We start from the raw sequence: 17039 nt of genomic DNA on the forward strand, positions 1-17039 counted from the left end.
TGTCTAAAAAAGGGGATGGCGTATAAAAATGAGGTGGAGACTATGGTCCATATTTTATTTTTTAAAAATGCATATGCAAATATCTGGAAGAATACAGACCAAAATGTTAACAGCTTTCCTATGCTGGTGGTAGAAATAGGAGTGATTTTCATTTCTCTTTTATATCTTGTATTGATATGTGAATCATTAATAATGAGAATGCATTATCTGTAACATCAAAAGATTTACAAAACAGCTTAAATACTGCAATGAGGAAGGCAGGAAAAGAGGGAAGGAGGGAGGAAAAAGTGTTAGATTAGGAAGAATGTGTCCAAGATATACAGTTTGGTTATTCTTTTAAAACTTCAAATTGATTTGTGACAACTTGGAATCATGGCAGAACTAATTAGCTCTTACATTTCATAACACTCTATAGTTTGCCAAGTGATTTTTACATACTTGGATGGATATGATTCTTGCAGCAACCCTGTGAACCAGATAGGATTATTATCCCCATTTGAGAAAGGGGACACTTTCTATAGTTCAGAGAGGCTGAACTATTGTCCCAGATCACACAGCTTTTAAGAGGCAGATGGAACCAGCACTCCAGTCCCTTAATCTGATCCAGTACATTTCTCACCCTGTTAAAGTACACCCCATGGAACCCCTTCCTGGTATTATTCATTAAGCCTACACGAGGTGGTCTCTCCCCGAAATCCAAGTCTGGGATCTACCCACCCTGTAGCTGGCATTAGTGGGGACCTGCTTTCTTTCATGCTCATAAGCCCCAGTGTATCTATGTTTCAATCTGATCTGTGATAACACAGCCATCTCAGGGCCTGGCTCAGGAAGTAGGGCCAGGTGGTGTGATGGAGATTGTGACCCATGTGACAAATGGGGCTGAGTGATTGTCCAACCTATATTTGGAGTCACAACCTCAATGACCCCTGCCTGTGCCAGGCAACGCTGATTAAAAAAAAAAAAAAAGGTCCATCCCTTGAAGCAGTGGTCAGGGTAAACTCACATTCTGGGCCTGGCTAGGAGAGTGTTGGGACACAGGAATTTCAAAGCAATGTAGAAGTCTAAAAAGGTTGTGTGTGTAAGCCAGGACCTACGTGTGCTTTCAAATCATAGGGACTTAATTAACAGATTGTTGCTATTTGAATAACCTAAAATAAAGTGGGTAATAATGGGGGGAAAAATAATACTGCCAACAAAATCTTGCAAATCCACCACCAGATCAAGAAACCGAATGCTACCAACCAAAAGGCAGCCCCTTCTTTACCCTTTCCCATGGCACTACCACCCCAGAGGATAACTATGATCCTGGATTTAGTGGTTCTCCATCCGTTACATTTTTAACATATTCACACATATCCCTAATTTATTCTCCAAATAATAATAATAATAAGAAGAAGAAGAATAAAGCTGTTCCCATTAAAAAAAAAAATCCGAGTGAAGCCCTCTCCTCAAGATGGCTTTGGGCCATGAGCAGAACGAGGATGTATAAAAAGGCATCTGGGAGAGCTGGGGAGCAGACTCTAAAGGTACCACCTTCACCTTGCTCAGGCCACACCTTTCCCCTCGGAACATGGGCAGGAGTGGCTCGGGGACATCTGTGGGCTTTGCGGCTTGGATCCGGGAGTAGAAAATAGAATACCAGGGCATCCCACAGCTTCTGACTGCCCGCTCCTTCTCATGGTGGTAAAGGGAGGCTGGCTTCAACAGACTAATACTTTTATTTGTAAGAAGAAGGAGTAACATCTCATCAGCCATATTTGTGGATTCAAATTGTCCAGGGTTTAAAAAAAAACAAAAACAAAAACTACCTATTACTGTATGGCAATCAAGAAAAGCATAAATTCAATGACAGAGCAAAATTTTTAAAAATGACTTCTCTATTACAATTATTTAACCCATAATGGATAAATACTTAAAAGGAACATAAAAACATCTTATTTGTTGATGAAATCTGGATGCTATTTCTTCTAATCTTTTATTTTTATTACATTTTAGTATTTTTATATAGTAAAAATAAAGAGACAAAAAGGGTCAAAAATATATTGTTCTATAATCACCAAAAAAACTAAAACTGACAAGACTGACAATACAAAGTGCTGGTGAGGATGCAAAACTGGAACTCACATGCATTGCTAACAGTGAGTAAAATGGTCAACCATTTTGACAAGCTGTTTGGCTGTTTCTAATAGTTTAAAAAATACACCTAGAGCAAAGCCCAGCAATTCTACTCCTAGGAATATACCAAAGAGAAATGAGTGCTATGTCCACAAAAAGACAGCTAGAAGAATGTTTACAGCATCTCTATTTACAATACCCAAAGATAATCAGCAGGAGAATGCATGACTAAATTATGGTACATTTATATAGTCAGATATTACAGAACAAACTCACAAAAACAAAAAATGCACTAATACATGTCACAAAATGGGGATCTAAATCTCAAAAACATGTTGAGCACAAGAAGCCAGCCACAATTAAATGGAAGACCATCTGAAATTCTTAATTAATTTGCTTTGCCCTAACTGATGTTACTCTATACATTGTAGAATTAGTCCCATCATTTCCACTTCACATAATAAGCTTATTAACAGATGGGAGAGATGGCAGCAACGGAAGAAGCTCGGTTATTTTTAAGATGAAAAAAACAAGGCTTCTATCAGGTAGAATTTCAGAACCAAGTCTTGGTCTTTTTGTGTTCAGCTTCTTTTAGGAGATACAATGGGTGTTCAGTAACCTAGGGAATTGGAAATGGAAGGGCTTATGACAGTGTTTTAGGATAAAATTAAGATTTCTTTGACTTTGATATTTTATGCAAATATGTACACACCCCTTTAATTGCAGAAAATCAGAACTTGATGCCTTAGCCCTTGAGATAAATCTATGCCAAAGACCAAAAACATCTTTTATAAAAGGAAAATGAGCTAAGAGCAGAAGTGCTTTTATTATTAAAAGTACTCTGGCTTTGGGTTTTTAAAAATATGGCTGCCATCTAGCAAAGATAACTGCAATATAGAAACCAGCTCTTTATCATACTTGTTTGGCCCAAGAGAATTGTTCATCAATGAATCTGGTTGATGCTGAACACAACGACAAAACAAGCAATAAAAGCAAGGAGGAATGTTTGTACCAGCACAACGAAGAACAGATCTGAGCAACTTCCCTGCTAATTTGCTCGGGGTCTAGATATCCATGCCAATAATGAAAATGGAAAAAAAAAATCAAGCTTACATCAACAACAGCTTCTACTTCCCTTTAGCCTAAAACACCAAAGTATCTGTTTCTGGTACACTGGGGCTAAGAGCACCACAGCACTACTTCTCTGGACGTAAAGATGATGACACAAGTTATTCTGTTAACCTTAGTTTGGGTAAAAGGCAAACTTGGGTAGTATCTGCTTTAAAGAGGCAAACATTTGTTCTGCCAAGATGATGCTGTGCTTTCGAAGAATAACAAGCATTGACTGTTGCTAAATGATCTCAATGTGAAATGAAAGCTTGAATCTGCTAACCTTGGTATGGTCAAGAAAAGATGTACACAGTGCCATGAGGAACGGAAAACTCTAGAAGCCAGATACAATTTCTGGTTTTGGCATGTCGAATCATATCTCATTAGGGGAGAGAGGGAGTTGGCAAGAACTCTCTGCATGCTGGCCCTACCATCTGTAAATTAAAAAGACCCATGTTGTCACCTAAATCTGCAGAGAAATTTTAGTGATCACGGAAGGTAGAAGCTGCTGGGAAGGCCTCTCTGCAAATCCTTCTGCTTGTTGAACATCACGTTTACAGCCTTAGCAACGGTGCAGACTGAATTGATTGTCAAGGAAAATGCTCTAACTCGCATCAAGCAAGGGGACAGAACCCTTGGGACACGACTGACATGAGTGCAATGACCAGAGACTAAATTACCACCTGCTTAGTGTGGAATGAAAAATCCTCCTCACTTGTTTGCTTTTATCAGCAACAGGAGACAATGACATGAAATACAAGCTAGCACTTAAACTGTTCGTGTCTGGAAATTCCACAGGTTCTGCATGTACAATTAGAGAACGCTGTGTGTGTAAATTCTGAGTTGTAGGTTTTTAGAGGCGATGTGCGTGAGACAAGACAAAGGAATTGGAGATTTAGAGATATGGGCCTTGTCTTGGCTATGCCTTAACTCCCAGTGGGATTTTGAGAGAAATCATTTGATATCTTTTTACCTAGTATCCAGGCAATCCAGAATAATATTAAGAACAGGGTAACAGAAGAAGATTTGGGGGTTCAATTTCCAAGTCTACCATGTATTATCTGTGTCAACTTGGGCAAGTCACTGAATTTCTCTAATGCTTGTAAAAGATAGGGGAAGAACAACCTTTTAAGGTAGAAGTAAGGTTCAAGGGAGAAAATGTGATTTCACAAGAACAAGGATACCTGGAATTCTCTGTGAAACTTCTTTAATAAAATAGAAAGAATTAGACACATTTTAGATTTGATTATTGCTTCTGCTATGACCTACCTTACAGGGTAGGCATGATAATGTGTAAAATATGTGAAAGAGCCTATAAAAAGCCAAGGTATGGAGAGGCACTATGGCATATAAGGAAGAGCAAAGACTTTGGGCTTGGATAGATGTGGGTTTGAACCCACTTCTAAGAGTCCAACCACTCAGTAACTGTGACACCTAATTCAGGTGTTCTTAACCTGGGATCTGTGGACCCCAAAGGGGCCATAGGTGGAACTCAGGAAGTTCATGAATTTGGATAAAAAAAAAATTTATGTCTTTACTTTAACCTTTAAAGGACAATATTTCTTTCTATTATGAATATAGACCTAGTATTTTGGCAGTATCTGTGATCTTACACCTGCAGAAGTCACAGATATTTTAATATCACAATATAATTGTCGCAGATATCTCAAAATATTCCTTATACACCTTCAAAATTATGGAAGCTATTAACACCTAAGCTTTCTTTTTTTAAGGCCTTAATAAGGAAGCACATGTATTATTATAGCACAAATTTGTAATTTTAATATTTTGACCTGTTTTAATATACTTGATTTTCTTTGTACTCCTATATATTTTATTTTATTAATTTAAAAACATTGTTTTGGGAAGTAGTATCTAGGCTTTATTGGCTTGCTGAAGGGGTCCGGGGCACTAAAAAAGAGTTAGAGCTTCCACAACTCTCCCAGGAATCCATTTCTTTAGGTGTAAAAGGCACAGAAGAGCTACAATGCAGGGTCACTGTGAGGATCACAGATGACACAGTCCGATGCATTGCCTGGTGCCCAGCATGCAGCAGATGCTCAACGGACAGAAGCTAATCAGTGTTGAAAACAATGAGACAATAGAAGTAATTTTCTTGAGTACACATTTCATTCTTCCTTAACATGACAATTTTGATAAGCTTTATCTTTAGTCTTTCAGGGTTTTTTAGACAAATGCTTTCTTATGACTTTACAGCCATCATTTGTTAGGGCTGGCTGGCCTCGTGTGTTGTTTGGGTTATGTGGATGTCCTTTCTAAGTCCTGACTGTTATTCCTGGAAACAATCTATGCCAGGCCAGAAGCAAGAGGCTCTGGGGAAGGGAGTCGACTCAGTGGCTGAGGACGGGGAGGTCTTTCAGGGGACATGGCTTACCTAGCAGTACTGCTTTCAGCCAATGGGCAAAGTATTAGCCATGATGGGGGAAACGAGAGCAAGTTATTTAGAAACTGAGAACACGGGACTATTTTAAAGCTTGCCAGTGAGGGGCCTCCAAAGGTGGGACTAGTCTTTAGGCTCAGCATAATGAACCTCAATGTGAGGAAATTAAGTAATGTTTCAACTTGAGTCCCAAATCAACAGTCTCAGCAATATGAGAGTACCCTGCAAGTGGGAGTGTGCTGGGGCTACAGAGGGAAGATTCATGGCCTTCTTAATTAACTCCAAGGTGCTGCACATAAGGGAAAAACGATAAATCAAGTAGATTACTGCCAGTGATCTGAATTTCCAAATGAAATGAGAGAGGTGTAGCACCTTGAGTCATTTTGTAAATGTGTATGGTGGGGGTGGAGGGGAATCTCCAAGGTCATCCCTAATGTTATAATTTGCCACTTTGTACAACAGTTCCTTGATTTAATTTCATGCCATATGCAAAGTACTTGTCAAGCTGACTGCTATGTATTTTACTTCTATTTCCTACCTCTTCATAATGGGAGGGCAACAGAGCAGTCACACACATATAAACCTGTGATTTGATTCATTCAAAACATATTTATTGGGTACCTCCTTTGTACCAGGCATTGTTGCAGGTGCTGAGGATATAGCAATGACCAAGATGAACGAAGTCTCTACCTTCCTAGAGCTCACATCCTAGTGTGGAAAAACAGGCACTCAACAACAAAACAATTAAATAAACAGAGTGATCTTAGACAAAGATAAGTGCTATGAAGAAAAAGAAAGCAGCGTAAGGGCAGAAAGAGGGAGGGACTAGGGTGCTAGACACTGGTGGTCAGAGAAGTCCTGCTGCGAAGGTGACATCTGACCAAAGGCCTGAAGGAGGTGAGGAAGTGGACTATGTGGAGTTCCGGCTAGAGGGAGGGCATCCCAGCAGAGGGAACGGCCAAAACAAGAGCCTGGAGCAGGCACGAGAATTATCACAGCCAAAAAAAAGAGTAGAGATGAGGAAGAACATTGCAAGCAAAGGGCAAAACATGTTAGGCTTTTATTAACCATGGTATTTGCTTTCAACAGATCTTTTGACGGCAGTTGGTAACAGGGTTGCAGCGGAGAGAATGGAGGCAGGCAGGGAGATGAGTGAGTTCCTGGACAATCCAAAGCAGGAAGTTAGAGCCTCAAGTAAGGACAGTAGCAAGCGAGATATGTAAGAGGCAATCAGGATGCAGATGTTACAGATATGGTACTTGTTATTTGGAAATGAGGGTGAAGGAAAGAGATAGCCAAAAGATAATTAAGTCCAACCTCCCCAGACCAATGACTGAGTGGATACCATTAGACAACATTATGAATCTAAACAAGAGGAGCCTTTTGGAGGGGTGGGGTCTGAAATAATGGTTATTGGAGGGCATGAGAGAAGGCTTTAGAAACAGAAAGTAACCAACAGCATCAAATGCAGGTAAGTCAAACAGGGCAAGGTCTCAAGGAGAATAACTGTAGTTAGCCATGAAGAGAAATCAGAAATGGGAAGGGAATTCTCAAAATAGACAAGAACTTAGGATATATGTAGTGTGACTAAAGGAAGCCAGGAGAAGAGGGGGTTTGAGGCCACAGAGATGAGAGACAGATGCGAAATGCAGGCAATGGTGCTGGCCTTGACAAGGGAGAAAGAATGGAGACAGTGCAAGTGGAATTTAAGATAAAAAAGGTGGCAGTTTAGACTGGTCACAGAAATGGCTCCTATCTTCTCAGCACAGAGGCTGAGAGCATCTGCTGTTAGGCAGATCAGGAATTCCTTTAGGAACTTGAATACAGTGCGAAACACTTGAAACTGAACTGTGGTAAATTTAGAAAGGTTTTAACTTGGGAAAGGATTACAGCACATCTTGAGGGTCTAGCTGAGGGTGGAAAGCAGTATCTGTAGCGGGATGTGCTTTCTGTAGCAACTCTCAGCAACCAGCTGCTGTATCAAGAGGCACATGTTTATCTGAGGCTGGGGACTGGAGATAATGAGCAAGCAAGGTCATGGGGACAAGGGATTAATCTTAATTGGAACACTTAAAAAGCTGGTATCCAACAACCAGCCTGAGTGTAGAAGCAAGTCAGGGCAGGAAGGGCCAAGACCGCGGAGGTCCCAAGGTAAACGAGGCACTGGGGAGAGAAGCACTGGAGACTGTGGTCATGGGGAAAGTTCATAGTTTGAGATACTGAAAGTATAGCAACTCTTGCTTAGGACATTGTTAGAAAACAGGTTTCTACTTGGGGGGGAGGGCAGAAATCCAAATCTAGATGGTTTAAGTATTTCTGAATCTCTACTGACTTCTAATAAGTATGAAGATTTTGAAAAAAAAAAAGCATGCAGCTTTGAACAGGGCTCAAAAATGCAAAAAACAAAACAAAAACAAAAAATGCAAAAAACAAAACAAAACAAAAACCCAGTCAAATTCTGATGGGTGGACAAAAGACTTGAATGCCCTGATGTGATTTGAGCTGCACAAGCAATCAGTTTTAAAACACAGATTGCCCTAAGAACAAACCATGTAATGCTAAAAGGGAAGTTGTACCCAGAGGCCCAGTGCCTACCAAGTGAATTACATCACCCAACTCTGCCAAGACTCACCTGTTTTGTGTGTTTTGTGCCAGCAGCACAAGTTAATTCTGTGGGAACAAGTTGAAATGTCACATTAGGGCTCTCTTTTCAGTTTCCCAGAGTCCCTCGAGAATACACAGTCTTTGCAGAACACAATGAGCAGGCCAAATCAGGTCAGATATATTCAAGGAAAACCTGGCAGGCAGCCACCTCAAAAAGTTTTGTTTCAACTGATGTCCATAAAAACACAGGCTAAGAAAATGGTAGCATGATGCCTGGTGTTTGAAACCTAACAGCATGCTACATGTTTATGGCATGCATTACGTGACAAACTTCAGTCTGGGGCATACAAAAGAACTTCAGATTTGGTAGACGAAAGAAATAGGAAAACACGTCTTGTTTTGTACTACAATAACTATGACGGCTCTCAAAGGACCACAAAACAGGTGGTTTCATGAAAAAAAAAATCATTGCATTTAGATGTAAAAAAATAAATAAAATGCCTCAGGCTTGTTTGTATAAAATAAACAGAAGGCCAGTGCATATTCAGCTAATTATAGCATTTTTTACAAGGCTATGACTGTAATCTGGCAAAAAAAAAGAGTTTAAGTGAAATAGCAAGAGTGTGGGTTTGAGGGGATTAGGTGAGGTTTTGGAGTGGGGAAAAAAGAAGAAAGCTTTCATTAGACAGTTTATTCTGGTAGGAGAAAAAAAAGCATCCAGACAGATTTTATTTTCATTCCAAACAACTTCTACTTCAGTGCATTTTTCCTTTAAGTCCTTGAACATATTTCTAATAGCTGCTTTCAAGTCTTTGTCTCTTAAATCCTACTTCTGGGTCACCTCAGGGAGGGCTTCTCAGACTGCTTTTTCCCCCTTGTCTACGTGTAACATTTGCCTGTTTCTTTGCATGTCTAGTATTTTTTATTGTATACTAGACATTGAGGGTTCTGTTACATTCCTCTGAAGACTACTGATTTTTATTTTAGAAGGCAGTTCAATGTTAGGCTGATCAAGTTGAATTTGTGTAGGTCTAGATTTGCAATTTATCAGGGCAGAACTGTGGAAAGCCCAAGCCCCTCTAACTAGTTGGGATTAAACCTCCAAATTCTACCTCCTCTGAGAATTGTACAGTAGATTGGTTTCAGGCATTGTTAGAGTGGGTCTAGAGTAGGCCATACTTCAGACTAGGTCCTTATTTCCAAGGTGAGGTCTTCCTGGTTTCTCGGCTGGATGACTAGGATGTTAACAAGATGTTCCTACACTGGGCTGGAAGGCAATGTCCCCCAGCACTGCTTGACCTGTGGTATCTCTGTTCCATTCTCACCCCTGTGGCAGAGTCCCACTCTGAACACAGGCAGCCCACCCTCCACCAGGGACTTGCAGGGGACCCTGATGCAGACTTTTGGGGCCCCTCTCTGCACAGCTCCCTCATCTCCAGTTTCCCACCTGCAGATTCCAGTGGCTTTAGCTGCCCCGACTCTGACCTCTGCCTCCTCAGCTCAGTGGGATCACCATGTTCTGCCTGGACTCTAGTCACTGCACTGCAGTTAGGAAGCTGACCTCAGACAGTGAGCCAGGTGGATCATGGGGCTCACCGCCTATGTTTCCTTTCTCTCAGGGATTGAAGTCTTGCACTGACTATAGTCCAGAGCCTGAAAACCATTATCTCACACATTTTGTCCAGTTGTTTATGGTGGAAGAACAAGTGATGGCCTTCATTTAGTATATTTTCATATTGCATGCCATATGAATGTTGAATAAAAGTGAAATACTACATTTTTTATCACAAGGCCCTATCCATGCACATGGACAGAAGCTACCAGTCTCCCACAGAAGTATTCCTAGAATCACTCATTCATTCACTCTCTCATTCATAATTAAATTCATTCATTCATTCACTAAATATTATTCAGAACCTACCATGTGCCACACACTATCTTGGGTGCCAAGGACAGAGTAGTGGGAAGACAGAAAAGTTCTGGCCCTCACAGAGCTTACTTTCTGGGGTAAATTGTCCTGGCTCCTCTCTAAAGCAAGGCTTCCTCTACAGTTGTTCCTCTAATTATTGACTTGATAGGAAAAAAAGGGGAGATTTATCATGAGAAGAATAGAAAGAACAATGAAAAGATCTATTACTTATATAGCACTATGTGACGAAACTGTTAAGTGCTTCATTTAACTAACTGATTTAATACACAACAGAGAAAACATTAATAGAGATGAGGAAATAGAGGCAGCGACTTGCCAACTTGATTCCAACGAATAGCAGACTGGAATCAAACCTAATCATTCTAACTCCTGCTCCCATACTTGTAACCACTGCATTGCTATGCTCCGCAAAGAAAGACAGAAGAGAAATACATTTGAAATGTGAGAACAGTGGTAGTTCTGAGCAAAAAATTAAAATCTTTATTTTTAACAGAAGCAGGATAGGTGGATGAACATGTTGTGAGAAGTAGTTGGATCACCATTAAAAGACAAACATAAGAGTATAAATTGAGTCAGCACCTTAGACCACATTTTGTCCTTTTACCTCAGCCTGACCATGAGAAGAAAGGCAGAGTGCTCGGTGTTTGAATCAGGAAAAGAATAAGAAAACAATCCTGAACAAAAGGCTGTAGGGTTCCAGGAGGAAGATCAGAGAGGGAGAAATATTATTTAGCAACCCCCAACTGGTATACCTCAGAACACTAGCCCCATCAGACGCTTTAAGAACAAGTGTTCGACACTTTGAAGGATTGTATGTCATGGGAATATCTCAACAAACGCATTTTTTAGAAAAAGAAAAAGTGTTCTGTGGTCAGATACAAATGGGAATTATATTATCCCCCTTGGAGACTTAAAATGCATATGACATAGGAAAGGTTCCGATAAATCCTGTAATAATAAAACCCATTTTATTTAACTCAGGATTTCTCAAACTTAATTGACAACAGAACCCTTCTGTGTGTGTGTGTGTGTGTGTGTGTGTGTGTGTGTGTGTGTGTGTGTGTTTGGGGAGGGAGAGAAACTGATGATACCCTCTGGAATTACCATTCTATGAAACATATTTTAGAATCTGCTGTTTAATAGGAAACAAGCTAAATAAAAATCTATTTTTGGAGGAGGTCAGACCTAAAACTACCATGTCAAGCAGTACAGAGAGTCTTGTAAAGAGAATTAGAGTAATTTGTGGTTTAGGTATAAGAAAAGATAAAATTTTTATTGAATAGCCTAAGTGACAAGCATTGAGAAAGAAAAATGTACCAATCTGTGCCTAGGCATGTTATCTCTTTACATCTTAAATTAAATGATATACTTTTTAAAAATTAAAGTTATTTTGGAAACTCCAATTTATATTATTTTTATAAAAATAAATTTCACAGTAAAAAGTATAATTAAGAGCCTTTGTCATGCACTTTATCAAGACTTAAGTTATCTCAGTTACCCACGTCTGGGAAGTCACAAATTATTAAGCTACCTTGTCACCTCAACTGCACACAGAAATCACAAGAGGGAAACATCCAGATGCAGCCCAGTGCTTTGACTGACCTTCTTACCAAGATTCACCTGCCTTCACTTTGCAGCGCACCCATCACCTGCATTGCTGGTGAGACACAGTGGAGCATAATTTCCTGTGTGCTCACTGTCCTGCACCCTCCACTCCATTCCACTGTACTCTCCTATTGATCTGAGATGCTGGGGTGTCCTTCCCCTCTATAGCTGAGGCCTGTTTTGCTAGGATTTGCCTTGTACTCAACCCAATTTCATGGTAGCAATATATTGTACCGGAGTTACTGGTCACCTTTCATAGTATTCTTAGCTTCTGCTGTCTCCTACTCTTTTATTAAGTTGCTACCCTCCAATTATCTAGGGCATGATAGTTACTTCTCATCCTATGTTATTTTTATGTCTCTGTATGTCCCCTCAGGCCAGCTGTCCGACCCTCTTTTTCCACTGTTGCATGGTCTTCCAAATTCTCTTTTTAATTTTCCAAACTAGTACTTAACTCTGATATCCCAATAAGTCAGCTTGCAGAGTGTTTAAAAACACATATCTAGAGCCCGGCTGTGTAGGTTTCAACTCTAGTGCTTCCCTGTTTACTAGTTGGGAGACCTAGGGCAAGACATTGAACTTCTCAACTTCGTCTGTAAAATGGAGATCGTTGTAGTACCTAATTCATATTGTTATTGTGAAGAGTGAGTCAAACAGGCTACGGAAAATGCTGAGAATAGAGCCCAGGCATGAAGAGTGCTTTGCAAAGGTTAGCTCTTATTAGTATTCTCTCACCTATATTCTCTTTTTCATTCAAAGTCTTCTAGTTTTTTTCTTCTTGCCTTTAAGACATTTTTTTCCAGGTGTATAAATGTTATACAGAAGAAGCAATTAAATTTCCCCATATGTGGACTCGTCATTGTTAGCTAATCATATGACCTCATACAATAAAATTAACACAACTTCCTATCCTTAAGATTCATATCCATTATTTTCCAGAACTGTTCCCACAATCCTCACTAATTCATTCAGTTTCCCTCATTCTCATTAAGCCACCTGCTCAAGTGTTGTGACAGAGCTGTTTTTAAACGAACCAAAGGGTTTTTCATTTCTCTCTGTAAATATCTATTATGTTCAATACATATTATATGTTCAAGAGAGTAGAACAATTTAAAATAGGTATAAAGAAAGGTGTCAATTTCTACTCAACTATTTTCTTTCCTTTTTATAATCCAAAAAGCTAGCTCCATTTTAAGGACCCTAATCCTCTACTGATTGATCAGTGTACTTACCAAAGGAAGTTTCATTTCAATTTTGAGATGCCCAAATGTACTAAAGGGTTGTATAAATAGATATTTGAGCAGAATAATAAGTATTTTATTTCCTGTCTTCACGGCTTAGTAAAATTAGAGTTTATTTCCCTCTGAGGTTAAGGAAAAAAGAAAAACCTTTTTTTCGACTCTTTTTTTAATAGTTCTCTTCTCTGCTATAGTCAAGATATTGCTGTCAAGCTCATTTTCCTTCACATCACTAACTCATAATACCCTTTCTGAATCTGTGCTGGCTTCATCTGAATTTCAATACTGCATGTTTTCCTTCTCTTATCAAAAGCCCCCCAAGACTCCTCTAAGGATACTTTTCACTATGCAGTTGTCAGTTGTCCTGCCCTCTCATTCATTTACTAGGTTGTTTACCACCCACAAACAAATATCCATTGAGTGCTGACTATGTGTTAAGTACTACACTATGAATGTGGTATTGTCTACAAAGAGATCCTGAGTGAGAAGGGTTGTCAGTAACCTGGGCAGCTTTCCATACACAATATTTCTCTTCACTTAAAGATCACTAGTAAACTTATTGATCCGCCACACCTGTCTACTTCTCCAACAGACAGGACTTCATCTGGCAAATCCTCTCACTATTTTCTCAGGCCTCTAAATATAATGAGGCATCCTCTTCCAGACCCATCTTCTCCAGAACTAACTTCCAGTTTACAGGAAATATAGGATACAGAGGAACAAGCCAAATTATATTGTGAGGGGACAACCAAAAAAAAAATTCAGAAGGGAGGGAGCATTTTGTGGGTCAACTGGCTCATCTCTTCAGTAAGTCACTGTCAATAAAAGGGACTGCTTCAGATGAAAAGATTTGAGGAACAGAACAGGCAGATGCAATGTGATGTTCTGGACTGGATACTGGATTAGACAAAACAGCTAATAGGATATGTTTAGATCACCTGGGGAAATATGAATCTGATCTGGGCATTAGATAAGATTAAATTGTACTGAAAGGTGGAGATCATTGATTTAAAAAAAAAAAAAAAGCAGGTTACAAAACAGTATGTAAAGTTTATGATTTAAAATATATATCTAATTTCAGAAGATGATCTGAAAAATATGTGTTAAAGTGTTACCTGTAGTGATATCTAGGGGGTGAGAAAGTTACATTTTAATTTTTTTATATTTTTGCTTGACTATATTTTCTAATTTTCTACAATGCTCATATATAGCTGTAATAAAAGTGTTATTTAAAAATTTAACAATATTTTAAAATATGACTCACTTTCCCTCAGAAGCCTTATCTAAGAAGTTTTACACCCATTGATCATGTCCTGACCTGATAGGATTACAGTATATCCCACTGTACAGTTAATGCCAAGCTATCATAAGTGAGTAAAGTCTCTGGTGGTTCTTGTGTGTGGCCCTTGTACTATTCTCTGAATTCTTCTGTACTCCCAAATCATATCTGGCAGAATATTTATTACCTTAGTGAGTATCCATGTACCTAATTACACCTGTGTAATTACCTGCTGCCTAACATGGCTGACATATAAACAGGGAGAATAAATATGCATGTTACAGATTCCTGTTAGAGTTAGGCTTAATAGTACATGAATTTGTACATACCATTGGTGATATATTTGCCCCCAAACACAATAACTACATTATTAAAAGTCCTATTTAATATCACAATTGAACCATCAGCATATTCACTCTTCATTCTCTTCCCCAATATTAGTAGGCTAATTAATATATCATTACATACATATAATTCCAATGTATAATTAAAGACTTATCAAAACCCTGCCTAATCACTGAAAACAACACAGGTTCTGTGAGAGTCCCAGTTAAGCATATACATCTCTATTTGTATCTGACGTGATTCTGAAGATGTTCTACTTGATTTCGCAACAATTATGGGTAATGAAAAGCTATAGCTATTTAGTCTCACTTCTTTGGAAGGTTGATAAATAGGAAATCCAAAGGAGACTAGCAAGTCAATGTTTATTTTAATGAATCCTTTTTAAAACATGCCTCATAAAGAAACTTGAAATTGAGTACGATGACTCCAATTCAAAGCTCTATCTAAGCAAGAAATAAATAAGTTTTCTAAAAAGGATTAAAATGAAACAGTGCAGATGATTCATTCCCAAGTTTCCACTTCATACCCTGGACCAAGAGACAGGAAACACTCTTCACCTTAAATAAAAGGGACAGTCACTAGAAATTCATTCACTGAATTACGAGCAGTGAGTTTTACATTCTCAGTAAAAACCAGTTTTGCTTTTACTGTGCCTTTTTCTCTTCGGAGGCGTGTGTTTTCATAACCCAAGTTGATCTCAGGTTCTTTCCAAAAATTACCGTCTCCTTAATTATTTGAGTTGGCTCAAACACCAAGTCCTCTTTTAGACCCGATATATCAATTCCTAAACTATTCTCTGAAGTTGGGCTCATGTGTTCAGCTTCAGTAAAAACTCATGTTATTCAACAAAGATGGGGTCAGTTGCTGAGAATAATGTTTTTAGTAAAAGATGAGCTGCTACTAAATGACTTTTCTGATAAAATATTCTGATATTCCAACGTTTTGAATTCATCAAGTACCTTTTCACCCCAGGGTTTAAAAGTTTCACTCAAACATAAATCCATTAATCCCCAAACAGCCCCATGAAGTCAAAAGAGCATATTCTAACTCTACATACAAAATGCTTCCAGAATGACCTTATAAATCAGTCATGTTTTCAGACATATGCACAGAGAACTAAATTCTACACCTCCCCAACAGAGAAATAAGAAAATACCATATAGAGGTTGCTTTTAAATTAATCTCATGTAAACATTTTAAGACTAAAAACATTATTTTTCTTGCTCCGTTAAAAAAGATACATTTAAAAAATAAATATGTGGCAGATACAAGGTTGCTATAAATTCTGAAAATGGCTTACCTATTAATGTAACTGAGGGCAACATAGGTTGGCTGCTGTAATTCTTGTTTTTCTAAGACACGTGGATCCGTATCTGTAATAAAAACACAATTATGACTTTTTAGCTTTTGCATCAGAATATATGAGGTTACCTAATATAAAGAAACAGAGGCTAAACAGAGAAAAAGATTTAGTGTACCTCTTTTTAAAGAAAATTTAGCAAAGCACAATCATTCGTTCCTTCATTCACAAATAAGATATCGCATTACTTTAAGGGAATTCCAAACATCAACATAAAATGCCCATCTGTCACACAAACTCTTGCACAATCCTCCTCATAAATATTGGCTTTCACTGCTTACAGTTACAATGTTGGAATGGTTTTCTGTGTTAAATCGGCCTAAGAAAGAAAGTCTCTGTTAATTATGCTCATTTCAATGCTGGAACAAATTAGTTGCCATTGGAAAGCTCCATCAATTAGGAAATCTACCGAGTAATGCTCTTGTTCACTGACCGCTTTTCTGGGTTTGGATTCCTATTCTGGAGAGCAGCTCTCCTTAAATACAAAATGAGTTTATTATAACTTTTCTAGACTCTTGATCAGAAATTCTCAAAATGGTTCAGAGTTAACAAATACTATATTCACTGGAGGGTTTTTTCCCCCTTGAAAAGATAAAATTTCACACCAAAGTCCCTGCAGCATGGAAAAAAAAAAAAAAAAAAAAAAAAATGCACTTTTGACAACCAGAAACGTATTTTAAACCTTCTCACATAGAGAAAGGATTGGGATAAATATATGAAAAAACCATGTTTAAACAACAAGACTATGAAGGGAGGAAAAATGAACACATAGTATTTTCTCAGAAAAAGGATCAGGGGTTTAACACAGGTTTCTTTTCATTATAACCTCATTTAAAAGCATCTCATTACAAATCTTTTAGCTGCACTTGGCAATAGCACCTTCTTTGATGTAATGACAGATGCTGTTTCAAGCACCTTGGCACAGGAAATGCTGACGGTGCCTGGTGGCTGTGTAGATACAGACCCTAACTCCAAACTAACAGGTGATGGGGTGGGAGAAGCAGGCACAGTGGCACAGAGCACAGTGGCAAAAATGACAGCATGAAAATCAA

At 38.6% G+C, this 17039-nt stretch overlaps 1 protein-coding gene across 1 annotated transcript in view; it reads right to left on the reverse strand.

The window, feature by feature from the left end:
* The window catches only part of JAZF1 (JAZF zinc finger 1), a 370268-nt gene that overhangs the window by 156090 nt on the left and 197139 nt on the right, over nt 1-17039 (reverse strand). The window contains exon 2 of the mRNA XM_037836962.1: nt 15928-16000. Within this exon, the coding sequence (XP_037692890.1) occupies nt 15928-16000 (73 nt within the window). The remainder of the gene's footprint in view (nt 1-15927; nt 16001-17039) is intronic.

The sequence above is a fragment of the Choloepus didactylus genome, chromosome 5 (genome assembly GCF_015220235.1).
Source record: "Choloepus didactylus isolate mChoDid1 chromosome 5, mChoDid1.pri, whole genome shotgun sequence".
Classification (NCBI taxonomy): Eukaryota; Metazoa; Chordata; class Mammalia; order Pilosa; family Megalonychidae; genus Choloepus; species Choloepus didactylus.